General features: G+C 39.3%; 1 protein-coding gene across 2 annotated transcripts; it reads left to right on the top strand.

The window, feature by feature from the left end:
* The first annotated feature begins 1035 nt into the window (after positions 1-1035).
* mpp2a (MAGUK p55 scaffold protein 2a) lies at positions 1036-16375 on the top strand. Of its 2 annotated transcripts, none has more exons than XM_020623480.1 (14): positions 1036-1143; positions 7267-7315; positions 7876-7976; positions 8160-8315; positions 10494-10664; positions 10958-11065; positions 11763-11882; positions 12081-12212; positions 12394-12496; positions 13081-13149; positions 13320-13481; positions 14216-14418; positions 15491-15619; positions 15774-16375. In XM_020623480.1, the coding sequence occupies exons 2-14, from the start codon at positions 7285-7287 to the stop codon at positions 15948-15950; spliced, it is 1662 nt and encodes a 553-aa protein (XP_020479136.1). In that variant the 5' UTR covers positions 1036-1143; positions 7267-7284; the 3' UTR covers positions 15951-16375. The 2 variants fall into 2 exon arrangements, with proteins under 2 accessions (XP_020479136.1, XP_020479137.1); XM_020623481.1 differs by lacking the exon at positions 1036-1143 and adding an exon at positions 6781-7033.
* The last annotated feature ends 218 nt before the right edge of the window (positions 16376-16593 follow it).

Below are 16593 nucleotides of genomic sequence, written 5' to 3'. Positions count from 1 at the left end.
AGTATATAGTTGCAATTTAAAAAATGCATCAACAAAAAATACAACAACAAATATAACTCAATAATATTATGCTAGTTACAACAATAGCATCCAAGTCATTTCTTCAAAATCTTGGTATTGTTGGGGTTTATTTTCTTTATAACACTAGGGCAAATACTGGAATTGTTTTTACCCAATTGAGGTGTAATACTAAAATGTGTCCACTACATGCTGCTGTTGCTGTGTTTTCAAATATGGCTGGTCGACGTCTACTGCCACAGCATACCTTCAACTACAGAGAGCTGCGTGGGGACTGGATTTTGGTGATAATACATCTATGAACTGACAACAAAACTCAGCAGGCTCATGAAGATGGTCTTAGTTTGGTGTTATTGTTTCAAAACCAAGCTCTAAAGACTGTAATTAACCCTGTGTTGTTTAGCTAAAACATCAATAGCTCTGGTCAAAGGTTTTAATTTAAAGGGTTTCTCAAAAACTTAGATTTTCCCCTTGCTGCCTGGTTTATGCCCATTAAACACCCCCAGTTTTATGTTTCCTTTGGGGAATTGTAAGCCCAAGTCTAGATATCCCTGATGGCTATAGCATACTTTGGGTTATTTTGTCAGCCTTGACAAAGCTCCAGACCCACAGAAGAATATTATATATAATACCTGTTACTTATTCCGATAGTAGTAAGTGAACATCATGTGTAAACACACGTCAACATGGGCTTATAAAATTAATAATAACAAAAACAACACACTGGCCCTTTAATACACCTACTGTATTTAAATACCACATTGGCTTTGTAAATCTCACAATCATATGTAGAATTCGCCCGGAAATTAGTGAAATGTGCCTTCAAAATTAAATCTAAAAAGTAAGATTTAGAAATACCACCTATTTCGTACTGCACACAATATAGTTAAGGCTTAGGGAGTTATTCTACCTATTTTATTTTAATGCAGTAATAATCATTTAGCCTTAAAAACCTCATGTAGCTGCCAAAGGAATTTTGTTCTTAAACGTTCTCGGAAGTCACGCACCTTTTCTTGTTTCAATTGACGCTGATGTCGTCGCTGAAAGCTACAGAAACCAGGCGACAACAAGAAGCGCACGATACATAAACAGCGGGAAGCTCGTCTCATTGTTTCTCATTGAAAGGTATGTGAAACGATGGCTTTTTATTCAAGGCACGGCTTTATTAACAGGAAGCGTCTGTTACAGTCACTGCTGAGCATATTGTGATTGTGATTATGATTATTATTCGTCTCTATTTGGCTCTTTTATTATAAAGAGCAACCACACTGGAGCTGGGTTGACAAAAGCGCGTGCGTGGTCGTGCGTGAATTTGTGTATTTAAATAACAGCATGATTACAATATCTCTGGCCTGACCACACTGAAGCTAGCATTACCATTTTATTTTAGTTAATTAGTCTCTCTTGTGTGTGTGTGTGTGTGTGTGTGTGTGTGTGTGTGTGTGTGTGTGTGTGTGTATTTTTCACTACATTCTGGCCAGTTCTCACTTTCTGAAACGCCTTTTTGAGGGTTAAGACTCAGTTTTGGGGTTCAGGTAAGAATTAGGCATAGGTTAGGTATTAGGCATTTAGTTCTGATGGTTAAGGTGAGGGTTAGGGGGTAGGGAATACATTATGTCTGTGAGTGTCCTCACAAAGATAGAAATGGAAATGTGTGTGTGAGATCATGCTTTGTTTTATATGACCCCTGGGTCTTATTGAGACTGGTTTGCGTGTGCATGTGTGTTAAGTGAGGGATACACTTTGAGTAATGATAACCCTCAGTGCAATACCTGTAAATATACATTGTACAGATTGTACAGTTCTGTACAGGTTTCTATTTCAAAGTACTCTGCTTTTACTCCTATTTATCTCATTTCAATGAGCATTCCTTTGTCTGCATTGTTTACTGCCTGTTTATACTGCTTATTTTGCATTGTTTGCACTGTTTGCTTATTAATACTGCTTATATTGTTAAATTACACAGCCTCATGCTGGTTTACTGTTTACATGCCCCTTGCATGGGGATATGTACATACACACTGAGAGCTGATGTACCAGAGTCAAATTCCTCGTGTGTCCAATGCACCTGGCCAATAAAGCAGATTCTGATTCTGATTCTGATTATGAAGACTGAATAAATAAAGGACACTCACAGTGTTATTGTGATACGGTTCAAGTGATATAAAACAAAACTAAACAGAAATGTAACCACACACTTGGCGCCCCCCACATCCTCGCACATAAACACACTGTACCCATTACACCTATATGGACATGAAGATTATGACAAATTGTACTAGAAGGTTTATAACTATTGTTAATATAGACATTGAGAAGTTTCGTTTTGAAAGGGAAAACTTTGTATGTACATCACCAGGCAACATAATTCATAAATCATTTAAACCAAAAAGGTTCGCTGCATGTAGGACAACAACACAGTTAAAACATGGTCTTATGTGGTGTCAACATTTTTTAGGTAGCCCATGTAAACTGTATGTGTGTTCTTCTACTTGCTACATAATGAGGACCAAAAATGTATGTTTGCTACAGAGTGAGGATATTTTGGCTGCTCCTCACCTTCTGAAACAGCTTTGTGAAGGTTAAGACTTGGTTTTAAGTTTAAGTTTATGTGTTAGGCATTTAGTTCTGATGATTAAGGTAAGGGGGTAAGGAATACATTATGTCAATGAGTGTCCTCACAATGATAGAAGTCGTGTGTGTGTGTGCACTGGCACTGGGCAACATCTGTGTCTTTACATATTAATGCAGTGAAGCAGATGGTTGACAGTGGGAGGTGTTGAGAGCAGGGGCAGTGATGGGTGTGTACATAAGGCCATAATGGAGGGAAGGATGCAAGGAGAAGAGGGCAAGGAAGGAAGGGAAAGCATAAAGCAAGAGAGGAGAGGGAGAGGATGGGGAAAGTGAGAAGGAAAGAAGAGCAACGGAACAGGAGGGATGAGGAGCAGGGAAAGTGGATGGAGGAAGGAGAGGAAAGGTGAAGAGGAAGAGGATATCAGAGCAGTACTGACTGTGGGACACAGAGGAAAAGATTACAGTAATTATTATGTGAGTCCAGCTTCTTTACTTTTGATCCAATAAATAGATTGTGATAGTATTTATAATATTTCTTTTCTCTAGCATTTTTGTTATATACAGTATATAAACCTTGTATCAGTTTGAACAGCCTTAAAGACATAAACATACTCTGCATGGAATAATAATTTGTGTCAGATATAGTTTTTCCACACACACAAATCCAATTACTTAAATTTCTTAGAATTACTTTACCCTAGGTGTGGGAATAGTCTGTCCCCAGTTCACTGAGCTGCAAATGAAACATGACTGACAGTTAAAAAAGCAGAAAAAGGTGAGTGAGATTGTGCAGCTTTTCATTTATTTAACTACATTAACTTGGAAGCATCTTACAACTTTCCTCCTGTGTGCATAAGAATGAAATGAAAGTGTAATTTATTGACCAATAGTAAACCGAAGTTGGAGTCTGTGTGATCTTGTACTTGCTACACAGTGAGGACCAAGAAACTTTTTTTTTTTTTGGCTACAGAGAGAGGACATTTGTGGAAAGTGAGGACATTTTGGCTGTTCCTCACTCTGTGCAGCTGCTTTTTGAGGGTTAATACTTGGTTGTAGGGTTCAGGTTAGAATTAGACTTAGGGTAAGGTGTTGGTTACGGTTTGGCATGTACAACCCCAAATCAGAAAAAGTTAGGACAATATGTTAAATCATGATTAAAACTGAAAACAGTGAATCGTAAATCATCTGTGTCCTGTATTATACTGAAAATAAACAAAACTGGTGATATTGATAACAGCTTCTAAATATAGCATGTAAATATAAATCCCATATTTCAGATATCTTGATTTACATTCAGTCATCTCCCCAGCCTCTTCTCCTCCTGCTCTTTGCTGAGGTGTTGTGTAATGCCTACTCTAGCGTTAACAGCAATGTGTGTGTGTGTATGTGTGTAAAGGCAAAAATGAAGGTAGGTTTCCATGGCAGCCATAAGTTGTAACAGCAGCTTTGTCAAAGCAGATAGATATTAAAGCTGTAGACGGGACTTTAGATACAGTTAGAAGGGGTGTGTGCCTCTTTGTTCTCCTCTCCCTCTCTCTCTTCATATTTCCATTTTATTGTGTCTGTTGTCATGGCGATGTATAGATTTGTTATGCCCCCTTGCCCACCCCCCACCCTCCCTGTCTCCTATTATTTTCTATCTCTGCTGAAGTCTCTCTTCCTCGGCATAGATGCTCAATTCTAGAACAATCGCTAGAGCTCCGCCCCTCTTTTTCTGACATCGCTGCCTGCTGTGTATATGTGTGCTGTTCCATGCTGTGGTGGAAAAATGAGTTTTACATGTGATTGCTGTAGAGCGATGATAGAAATGCACAAGGACACACTCCCTAGTGTTTCATCTACACCAACGCAGCAGTTTTAAAGTGGCCATGGCATGCCATTTAATGTTTAATCTGGGGTACCTCTAGGTAAGCTTTGCATCCATCATAACTCCAAATTGTCTGAAATTATTTCAGAATGACAAAACCTAGGAGCTTCTTCCTAAAAATGAGGGAACACAACTCCTGTTGCCGGTGTTGTTTCAAAGGTGGACAGCACAACAAACTGCAACGGCATTAAAATTTGAATTTCTCCTCCATAGACAGGTAAACAACAGTGTATATACCAATGAAAAGAGATTGGTAACACTCTAAACAAAGAGGGTAATTGAGAAACCCCAAAGTAGTGAAAATAATTGCAAATGGTTAGCGTAGCACTAACAATAACAGAGGATTGTTAGAATCCTCTCATTAACTCGCATCAATCACAGGCACTGTGCTCCAGGGGAATCCAGCATTGATGAGCTGATCATTCACCGCCCCAGGGTGCTTCACTGGCCAGCTAATTGTAGGTTATACCCAGTCAGGTAAAACAGCGAGTCTCTGTACATGAACATTCCTGAACATGCAGTAACCTCAGGCCTTGTATTTTTATCCACATTCTCTGGTCACAGTGCAACAGCAGGAGGTAAAATATATCTACAAACCATGTGCAGACAAAAAAATTCCACTTTTAAAATGACACCGGTGGATGTCAAGTGAGCTCACACAAACTTGCAACTGCCTGGAGATTATGACCATTCAATGAAATCCTTAAAATATCACTTAAATGTCAGTGAGAGTTTGTGAGACGTGTATAAACAGAGTTGCTTCTGCATAGAAATACTAGAACATACATACACCTCATTTTTCGACCTTTAGGTCATGTCTAAGATGATAATTCACTGTTGTAACATTGTAGATAAGTTAGAAAACAAGGAAGGGCATGTCAGGGCACTTTAACGACATCCCATCAGGAATCAGCAGATTTGTGGTCCCAACCAAGGTGATTACAGGATAAATCAGCGCTTAGATAAATGAGAGTCAAAGGTCACCAGCATACAGGATCAGTCTGGGCATGAAAAGAAGAAAAGTACCACTGACCCTTCCCTGAACTGCCCTTTAGCAAGGATCTGAACCTTCACACCCAGGAACTGCCTGGCTGTAAGGAGATTTGGAATTTTTCCTGGTGGGCTGCTCTGTGTCAGCTTGTAAGGGCCAGTCTGTTTTTCCCCCCAAACGTCTTCTCTTAGATTACTGTATATAGCCTTTAAAGATATTCAGTAGGCCACCTTAGGTTTAGAGACATAGCTGAGGAAACCTATAGTACGGTTGAGGACATTTGCCATTACAACTGCAAAGTATCTGGCACTTAAGCAGATCTTTGCATGTGCTTTCAAACTAAGATGAGAAAGGTAAAACCTATGGCTGGTAGTACAGAAAAGGAGGTACGGAAAATAGAAAAGGTTTTGCTGGTTGACACTGCAAAGTTTGCAAAATGACAGGAGTGAGTGTGAAAGTGTTCTTGTGAACATAGTGTGCTGGTGCTAATTTAGTTCTGTGTTGAAACACTTTTTAATACAATTTTGCAATATTTTGAATAATTCTGAAAGGATGCTATTAGGTCCATATAGGTGTCAGGTGATCATTAGTCCTTAAATTTTGAATTTTTGCTTTCCGTACATAAATATGGGGAGAAAATCAAGATCTACATCTTAGCCCAGACAGCTATTAGCACAAATTGTACACAAATTAGCAGAATGCGCTTTGTTAATTAATGATTCATTGATCAATAAACTTATTGTGACAGTTTCATTTTTATGTGTCTTGAGAGAAAATTCCCAGGCTTTTTGTTACCAGTCCACCTGTGTTCACATGGCTCCATTGCAGCTGTAGCACACTTGCAAAAAGCTAACCTGGCTCTATCTGAGGGTGACTTCTCAGCACTGCTAAAACACCTTTTTCGTGGCTGGTGCAGTCACTGTCTTGTGTCAGCAGAAAACATTTGCCATGTTGATCTGATGTGTGTTGGTGTTAGTTAGCTTTAGCCGATGTGAAAGAACTATCAGCAATGAAGGCCAATCTTTGCGTCCTCTCACTTCGGCTTTGTCGGGCCAGTTGGGTTGAAAAAGTGTCGTTATGTGCCTGCGTGAGAGAAATAACCCCCCAAGCAGTTGGCAGTATCTGTATTCTGTAATGAGAAAGGGAAAAAAGAAGAGCTAGAATGGGGGAGTATAAATTATAAACCAAGCACCTCTCGTTCAAAAAAGCTGCTGTTTTAGCTGCTTCTAATCGAGAATATGTCAGATAAGAAGTTGCAAATGGCATTTCCATTCTCTGCCCTTGTTCTTTTGGTTGTGGAAGAAGACAGGAAGTTGTGGAGGTGGACTTATAAACACTACAGCGACAGGCTGAAGGGGCTTTCCTGAATGTTCTCTTCTTGTACATTGATTCACTAAGTTCAACAGCCAATCAACGTGGTCTCTCTCATCGACAAGGCCTGACCACCAACGCTGATTCAACATCTCAAATTGGCCAAAAAGTCACCAACAGGGACCAACTAGTGTCTATGGTGTAGAACAAACCAGGAGGGCGAAACCCGACAGACACTCACTGATTGATTTGCTGCGTCTCTGCCCGTAGAGGTAGCGGTACTGGTAGAGGGGTATTACCTTTGGATAGGCCAGGCTAGCTGTTTCCTGCTGTTTGTAGTTTTTATGCTAAGCTACAGTAAGATAACCATCTGCTGGCTATAGTTGTACCGTACAGACATGAGAGTGGTATCAATCTTCTTGTCAAATTCTTGGCAAGAAAGCAAATGTGCTTAATTCTCTCTCTCTTTTTCACTGTCTCTCTCTTTTATTCCTCTTGCTCTCAGATTGACTGAAGCCCTACCATGCCTGTGGCCTCCACCAGGACTGAGCCTGGTGAGACCAGACACCTTCCTCCTCATTAGTTCCTAGCACCATATGACTAATCATTGTTATTTTATTCATCTCCTCCTAAAAAACAGGAATAAGAGTACAAGAGCATCTGACTTGAGTAAAACTGTAATCTCATTTTATATGAATAATATTTAAAGGATGGATAAATAATTAAATGTAAAGGTAATACATCTAATGTAGTCGTCTAACAAGGGGAGAAATCATAAATAAAAAATACAAAATAGGCTTTCTGTTGGTAATTTGCATTCTACAACTCTGAGGACGGTGTCAGAGTTTTTTGTCTCTGACTTCAGAAATCTCCTCAAAAGCCACATAAAGCATTATACAACTCTTTCCACAGGCAGAGTAGTACTCCAGAATGAGGAAATTCATCTCAATTTATAAATAAGTGGGATGCTCCTACTCCAGTAATAACATTTCAGCATGTCTGTCTCTATACTCCAACCCTGCAGCCACAGCCAGGAGGGCTCCGTCTTGTTTGTCTATCATTTTCATTATTTCTTTTATTGTCCCTCTCCTGTATGTGTTTGTGTGTCTTATAGTGCCCCAGGTGTTGGATGCGATGAGTGACAGCACCACCAGTTCCACTACGGCCAATGACCTAGACCTCATCTACCTCAAAGGCATCATGGAGAGCCCTCTGGTGGGCACACACACACACAAACACCATTAAATACATAGAAAAATTAACTTAGCTCTTTGTACTTGTGTGCATGTGTGTGTGGAACCTTGTTGCCTTGTTGTTGTGACTCTGTGTGCACATACTTTTTCATGCTGCTGTGTCTGTGTGTATCTATGTTTTATATAACTTGTATTTGTGTATTAGGAGCAAGAGGCAAACCTGAAAGAGCCACGTCTGTCGCCAGTGAGGGAGAACAACGTGGAGCTCCTACAGGAGATCCTCAGAGATCTGGACCCCTTCACACATCACTCCGACACTGCAGCTGAACTTGCCCGCATACTCACACAGCCTCACTTCCAGGTGTGCGACACACACACATCTGGACATTAAACTACAATTCTTGGTCATGAAGCAGTTTAAACAAATGTTCTTCAGGTGCAAATTGGCCAAACAAGAGAGGCCAATTGGAATTATGATTTGTATAAATTTTAATTATAACTTTATAGAAACAAGTTGCTTTAATAATCTTAATTATTGTTGGTCAGGTACATATCTTTTCAGCTTAAGAGATGCAAGCACAAGAAAGCACATACAAGTTACATTTGATTACACTCATTTTTATAAACACTACAGTGGCAAAACTATGTAGTGAAAATGACTACACTTTATGCCTAGGAATTTAATATTTAATACTCACAATGTTCATGGCACCAAGCTTGATGACGTAAGATACATGTTTTATATTTAATAAACAACTGATGCAGTATCAGAGTTCTCAGTTCATTGGCCTATTTACTAGAAATAAAGAGAGAAAGAGATTACATGAAAAATAGCCGTTTCTAGTCTAAATATATGTATTTACATATGTACAAGAAGGCTGGCTGAGCTGAGAGTCTGTTCTCTGTCTGTGTCATTTTAGAGATGTTTCATTTGATCTGATCATCATGGAATCTTTCTGGTGGTGTCTTTAGAGTTTAACAGACATTTTGGCTTAAATAAAACTTTCATCTTTGTTTATGAACGTTTTTTTTTGTCTGCAAACTTTGGCAGAAAGGCGTTCAAAACTTTGGCAGCTGAAAACTTCAGATCAGCTTGTCTGTCTGTTCCACAAGAAAGAGTCAAAAATCACAATAACGCTGCTAAATTAAAAAAAAACAAAAACATTTCTTGTAGTGATGCGAGCATATAGTTTAGATAAAGAGAATTTGAGTCAAAAACACAAACACTTTGTTTGATTGGTCAGGAGCCTGTCAGTTGGAGTCCTCTATTATTATAGAAAGACTTTTCTAGTTGGTTCTTTTGGAAGCGTGTTATGGAAATGGTCACGCCCCGTTTCTAGGAGTGAATCTGGGTGTCGGCTTTCACAGAGAGTTGTTTTGTCTTAAGCAAATTTTAAGCAGTTCATACTTCTACTTTCCATCATGGTTTACATTTGAAGCACTTTTATATGATCAACATGGAGGAATCACAACTCAGATAAAGTGTAAGCAACACAGTCTAATAATAAAACACAAGTACCTTCTGTGGAGAGACAGGAATGATGGTTACGTACAGTAACCCAAGCTTCTATGAGTATAGGCGTATCCCCCTAAGAGCTGTCGCTATTGGACGCATCCCAAAAGTAGAAGTGGGTAAAAGGACTGCCCAAAAGTTATTGGACCATGTGTTGCATTTACAGTATGTGTGAATGCTGCATGTCTTGTTTAGGATGTTCTGGTCTGTGTCAATTAGAGATGATGTGCAGCACATCCTGGTTCTTCTTGTTAGATGGACAGAGACAGAGAGAGATCACTTTATTAATTCCCAAAAGGAAATTTGTTGTTTTAGCAGGAAATATATTTATACCAAAAACAAAACAAAGAAAAAACAATTTAAAAAAGATAAAATAAATAAATAGCAGTCCTCTCAGTCCCAGTACTGTTCATGAAGTGAATTTATGAGATTACTCCTATTAAATAGTGCCTAATTGCACCCAGCAGGAAAGACCTCCGGTAGCTCTCCTTTGTACACTTCGGGTGAATCAGTCTATTGCCAAGCTCCTGTGGTTGGTAAACACTCAGTAGAAGGGGTGGGAGGTGGTTTCCAGAATCACCTGCAGTTTATTCAGCATTTTGTCTTTTACTACCTCCCCCAATGTGGTCAGCTTGCCTTCTTAATGACTTTATTCAGTCTGTTGGCATCAGCAGTGTAGTGCTATTTGATGAAGTACCTGAGTGCGCCTATGATTTGCACATGCATGCACATGGTTAAGTCATGGCTTGTTTCAAGGGGCATGTAAGCACTTCCAACTATGGGAACTGTAAACACTATAAACACAGTCATATTTTAGACTGACTTTATTCTATGGCAGAATAACAATGTCAGTTAGTAGCCATTTGTCACAGCGTGAATGCTACAGCCACAGATAATCTTATTACTAGGGTGTAATCTCCACGGGGGACTAGGGTACGCATCCCAGGCCAAAATGTGAAAAACAGAAATTAGATTAATATGACATATTTTGATACTTTGTGTCTGTGAAATGTTTTTCTTTGTCAGTCTCTTCTGGAGACACATGATTCTGTGGCGGCTCAGACAGGCGATAGCCCACCCCCTAGCCCCTGTGATTCTGTGGATCATGAACTGGAGGACGACCACATAGACAATTTGCAGCCACTACCTGATGCAGTGCGCATGGTGGGCATACGCAAAGTGGCAGGAGAGCATCTGGTAGGTAGCATTAAAGCATAAACACAGCTGACATGGCTGTGGTCATTCCACTGCTATTCACTATAATAGCATTTAATCATTCAAAATCATTCATCATCATTAATCATTCAAAACTGCAGTGAAAATATTGATTTTCTATTAAAAGAAAATGAGCCCCAATTCCTGAATGTTAGTACAGTAGTACACGACAGTGGGTCATGTTTATTTGGCTCTATTTACTACCACTGTATACAGAATATGCTGATTTTATTATCGTTAATGACAGAAACAAGTTCACATTAATTGTGTTTTAGGGTGTAACGTTCAAGATGGAGGGCGGTGAGCTGGTGATAGCTCGCATACTCCATGGTGGGATGATAGACCAGCAAGGATTGCTGCATGTTGGAGATATCATCAGAGAGGTAAGTTAGCCCATCAAGTCACCATTAGTCACTGCCTCAATTGGTTTGGTTTATAGTGGGAAAATAAAATTGCACAGTTTTAAAATCTAAGTTGTAAAGTGTTTCTTAACGGAATATATATATTAATCTTTGGTTAGTTTTGAGAAGACTCAAGTAAAGGGATACAAAGTATCACGAGAACACTGAGAATCCACAATCTGCCACAGAGATCCCAAAAGTACTATCTACACTTACTAGTTACTAATTTGTGCTGTCATGTAATTGTTTCTTTTAATTTGCATGCAATGTTTTAATCTAATATGCATTCTTTTTTTATCTATGTATGCATATCTGTGTGCATTGTGTTAAGTTCTTTGAATTGCCTTTCGGTATACATTTTTAACAGTTTATAGTTATGTAGCTTGCATACACTTACACTTATGGAAAACTTATCATTATACCTGTTCTGGACCATTCCTCCCTACATAATCAGGGACTAGTCCTCAAACTTAATTATTTTGACATACTGTATGACAAAATTCAATACTGGGTAACTACATTCTTGTCTGCCCTTAACATGGGAGTACCTCAAGGCTCTGTCCTAGATCCTTTTTCTTTTCTATCTGTGAACTCCTTGCTACCCTGCCATCTTCTGATAAAGTTGCTGCAAATGTCATTTATGTGCTAATTCAGAACCTTTTGTCCACTGTGCTGGCAGGTGAATGGACGAGTGGTGGGCCGGGACCCCAGGGTGCTGCAGGAGGAGCTGCAAGCAGCTAGTGGAAGTATGGTTCTGAAGATACTACCCAGCTACCATGAAGCCATACCACCAAGACAGGTGACACATACAAACACCACACACAGAGCAGACACATATGGTCATGCTCCCAGCCATATGTTTTGCCATTTGCTAGATTGTTTTTGCTTTTTTACTATGAAATGGCCAAAAAATATATTCATTAAAAAGCACAGAATGCCAGTCATTGAGGACACAAAACCACAGACTCAGATAATGACCCCATCTGTCTTTCTCCAGGTGTTCTTTAAGTGTCATTATGACTATGACCCAGCCAATGACAACCTGATTCCCTGTAAGGAGGCAGGCTTAAGGTTTGAAACAGGAGATATCCTGCAAATAGTCAACCAGGATGATGTCAACTGGTGGCAGGTGGAGTACAGAAACACCCAATATACATCATACATGTGTGCATGCATTTTCATTTCTTTGTGTTGCATGGCTGTTTATGAAGCAGGCAGAAACCTGCTTAAATTTTAGATTTTCTTCAGATTAAAATCTAATAAAACCACGAGTGTTAGTTACATTCTGTGTGTGTGCATGTGTTGTAAAGGCTCGTCATGTGGAGGGTGGGAGCACTGGGCTGATCCCCAGTCAGACGCTAGAAGAGAAAAGGAAAGCTTTTGTCAAGAGAGATGTGGTCTTGCCTTCTGCAGGTAATGAGAAAGAAAGAATAATGAAAACAAAGAAAAGAGGTTGATAAACAACAGCCCTCATTAGTCTTACACTGCCATCTGGTGGTAAAAGACCAGGCCTGCAAATAAATGTCATGTACATATTTAGTCAGTACAACCAATAAACTAATAATCAGAGACACTTTTATAAACAGGGGTTATAGAAAAGTCTAAATTTAAAAATCACACAAATACGCCTGCTGGCAAGTGACTGCAGTTAGAGTACTGTTATATCAAGATGACAGTGGGCTGTTGAGGATGAAAGGAAATCTCAGAGATCTGAGAGTCATGTTTTTTTTTCATTCATCTTGCTAAACATAACTACTACCTTTTTCAGGAATCTCTATTTCAGCCAGCAGATGGCTATTTATAGTATATTTGGCAGGGCCCTGCACTCTTATAGGGCTTTTGAAAAGTCTGGGCTGCAGTGAAGATTACTCTGGGAGAACTATTGCCTATATTAACATACATTAACAATAAATGAAAGTTAAATTAAGAGCCAGTGTTTGTTGAGTCTGAATGAGGCAGCTCATGCCAACTAATCTGAAGCTGTTTTTATGTGACAGGAAATCTTTGTACTGGTGTTGGAGGGAAGAAGAAAAAGAAGATGATGTATGTGACCACAAAAAATGCAGGTAACAAAACCAGAGCCCTGTACTGAAATTATATCTTTTTTTTCTTACTTATTCCTTACTAATATGCTGTTTCCCCATGAAACATCTGGAAAATGAGATGGCTCTCTTGCTTTATTTATTTCTTCTCCCTCTCCTGTGCCCTTCCCTCTTCCAATCTCTCTACCTTCTAGAGTTTGACAGGTATGAGATACTGCTCTATGAGGAAGTGGCCAAGGTTCCACCTTTCAAGAGGAAGACCCTGATTTTGATTGGTGCCCAAGGTGTAGGGAGGCGGAGATTGAAGACCAAGCTTCTGCTGAGGGATCCACAACTATTTGGCACTACCATTCCATGTATGAAATGTGCTATATTAAAGTATTTAGAAAAGGTTTTATTATTAATCAAGTTATGTGTGTGTTTGTTGGGGGGATTCTGAGATTATATTAATCAGTGTGTGTGATCACACTTTACCTTGATGTTTTAGTTGTTTACTGGTCAGACAGCTTTTGTTTAATAACTAGGAAATGTAAAATGAATCATGACTTCCTGTGAAATTCTCAGGGAATCTAAAATACTTTTAAACTCTGTGTAAAAACTTTGGAGAACTATCAAAATATTCAGATACAGCTACAGTAAACTTGTTTCACAGAATTTAGCTGTGTTGCAGTGTTGTTTAAGAAGCAGGATGTACATTTCAGAGCAATCATGTAGCACCAATACATTGTTAGTAACAGACTAGATGAACAATTATTGCTGTTGGGTACAAAGTCACGCTGTACTCTGCAGCTAAATATTGTTCAAATAGAACTTAATTTTGAATTATTGTGGAGATTCAAGTCCAAAAATTCCAAATATGGTAGGCTGAATTTTAGGGCAATGTGTGTAAGGTGATGCACAAGACATCCGGATAGGATATTTCCACTTGATGAAACGGTGGAGCCTTACAAAAAGACTTGTTTGAAAGCTGAAACATGCTAATACATAATGTATATACCAACAGCATAAGATTTAAATAAAGTCTTAAATAAGAAACAAAGAAAGGAAAATGCATGTCATTGCATATGTGCACGCTTTTGTGTTTGTCCAGATACCTCCAGAAAGCCCAAAAAGGGGGAACGGGATAGTCGAATGTATGCCTTCACCAGCCGCAGCAAGATGGAGGCTGATATAAAGAACGGGCGCTATCTTGAACATGGAGAGTATGATGGCAACCTGTATGGAATCAAGATCGACTCCATACATGAGGTGGTCGAGGCAGGACGCATCTGCATTCTGGATGCCAACCCTCAGGTGTGCATACACTCCAGCACAAACACAGTACAGCACTCACTCATTTCAGCTCTGTTTTGGTCAGTATCTGGCTCTTCAAGAGATAATCTGAATGGTTATCACTACACAGTTGTAAATGTTTATAAGCACTTGTGTCATCTTATTTGTATTTTCTTGTACTGTTTTGTGTTTTCAGACTTATATATAGATGAGATTCAGCTTAATAGAAAAGATAATGTGCACGTTGGGAAGAGATTTTAAAAAAAAGAACCAATGTTCACCAGCTAGTTCCTGACTGTGTCTGTTTGATGCTCATGCAGTAGTGTACAGTAGGTTTAAATTTGCTAGCAATAAAATTAAAACTGTGGGCTAAATAGGCTGAAACATTTGGAGCTGTAGAGTCTCATGATACTGTATTTCTTTGTGGGGCAGTCACGCCTTTCACATTTCACAGTCATTTGATTTATTTTTAGTATCAAAATGCTGATTAATGCAGCTTTAAGAAACCAAAAGATTTGACTCTTTTTTTCTTCAGTCATTATTTTCTGTGGGACTTTGTCACTCTTGATGTTCCATAAAGAAAATTCACACAGTTTGAAGTGTTGTAGACACAGGTTCAGAGAATTGTTCATCAAACTCTATTGTAGTTTTTGAGCTGGCAGTTGGTAGCACTGGTCAGGACTACATTATACCTTTCATCCTTCCCATATGTAAATGAGGAGGACAAAATACTACAACCTAGTACAACAACACCACAATATGCAGCCTCAAAAATTAGCTCAACACACAAGCCTTAAGGCTCTCTGTGTTCACTGCATAGTTGCTGTGTTCCATTGCAGGATATCAAATTGGTTTTTATGTTTTTGTAGTCAGTTATCTTGAAGCTGCCCAGTATGACTGTTCCCTGTTGGCCTCTGAGGAGTTTGATTCAGTTAGTTGAATGTCATGGGTCTTGCTCAAGGTCATCTTACATCAACTCACATTTTAGTATAAAAGTCATTTGCTGTCACCACTCAGGAATCTCCAGCCACTTGACCCAGCTGTTCAAACTCTCTGAGAACTTTTTCAGATCTAATGTGCTGATGTGTTCCAGTCCCTCAAAGTGCTGAGGACCTCCGAGTTCTTGCCCTATGTGGTGTTTCTTCAGTCACCAGACTTCGAGGTGCTCAAGGCAATGAACCAGACTGTTGTTGATGCAGGAGGGGTCACTAAGACACTGACAGTAAGAAACACCTTTTCTATGTTCCTAAACATAAAGGAATCATTTTTAGCCTAAAAAATAACACAGAACTCACTATAAACTGAAAGAGGACCTGTGATTCCAGTGAGAGCCTAATAAGAATATATAAAACCAGCTTCTGTGTTTTCCATCTCAGGATGAAGAACTGCAAAGGACGTGTGACGAGAGTGCTAAAATCCAAGCAGCCTATGGTCACTACTTTGACCTCAGCATCATCAACGACAACCTGGACGAGACCTACCGCACCGTTAAAGCTGCACTGGAAACGGTTTCTAAAAACCCACAGTGGGTCCCTGTCACCTGGGTGTTCTAAAAAGAGGCCGTTGGGGGCAGAGGAGAGAGGGAACATGAAGAACAAGAGAGTAAACAGAGGGACTGAAAACATACCACTGTTTATATAAAAGATATCTTTATTTACTGCAGAATTTCATACATTTTCACAGAGATTAAATCTGCCCTTAGCATCAGAAAACCTTTTGCTGAAGTAATAGCACTGCAAGAACATTTTAAGTGTGTAAATAAGACAGCCATTATTACAGCGCATTATATTTTTCAGGATAGCAAGCACTAATAAGAAAGAATAAGAAGGAAAGCCCAAGGTGGTAAAGACAAATTAAGTCCTGAATGTGAGACATTCACAGATTCTGCTTGGACATGTCAAGTATTCTGTGTGTGTGTATGTGTCTGTGTGCCTTTGTATTACTTACATTATGGGGACTGAGACTTGTTAACACACTCACATTGTGGGGACCCGGCAATCACTGAAATTATAGAATTTTAGGGTGGCAACATGGTTTAAGGTTAGGGTGAGGTTAGGTGTTAGGTATTAGGATTAGGGTTAAGTAAGTAGTGGTTATGGTTAAGGTTAGGATAAGTCTACAGGAAATGAATGTAAGTCAATGTAAAGTCCCCACAAGGTCTGAAAACACAGCATGTGTGTGTGTGTGTGTGTGTGT

This window comes from Monopterus albus, unplaced genomic scaffold, assembly GCF_001952655.1.
Source record: "Monopterus albus unplaced genomic scaffold, M_albus_1.0 scaffold301.1, whole genome shotgun sequence".
Lineage (NCBI taxonomy): Eukaryota > Metazoa > Chordata > Actinopteri > Synbranchiformes > Synbranchidae > Monopterus > Monopterus albus.
This window is presented reverse-complemented; position numbering and strand designations above follow the sequence as displayed.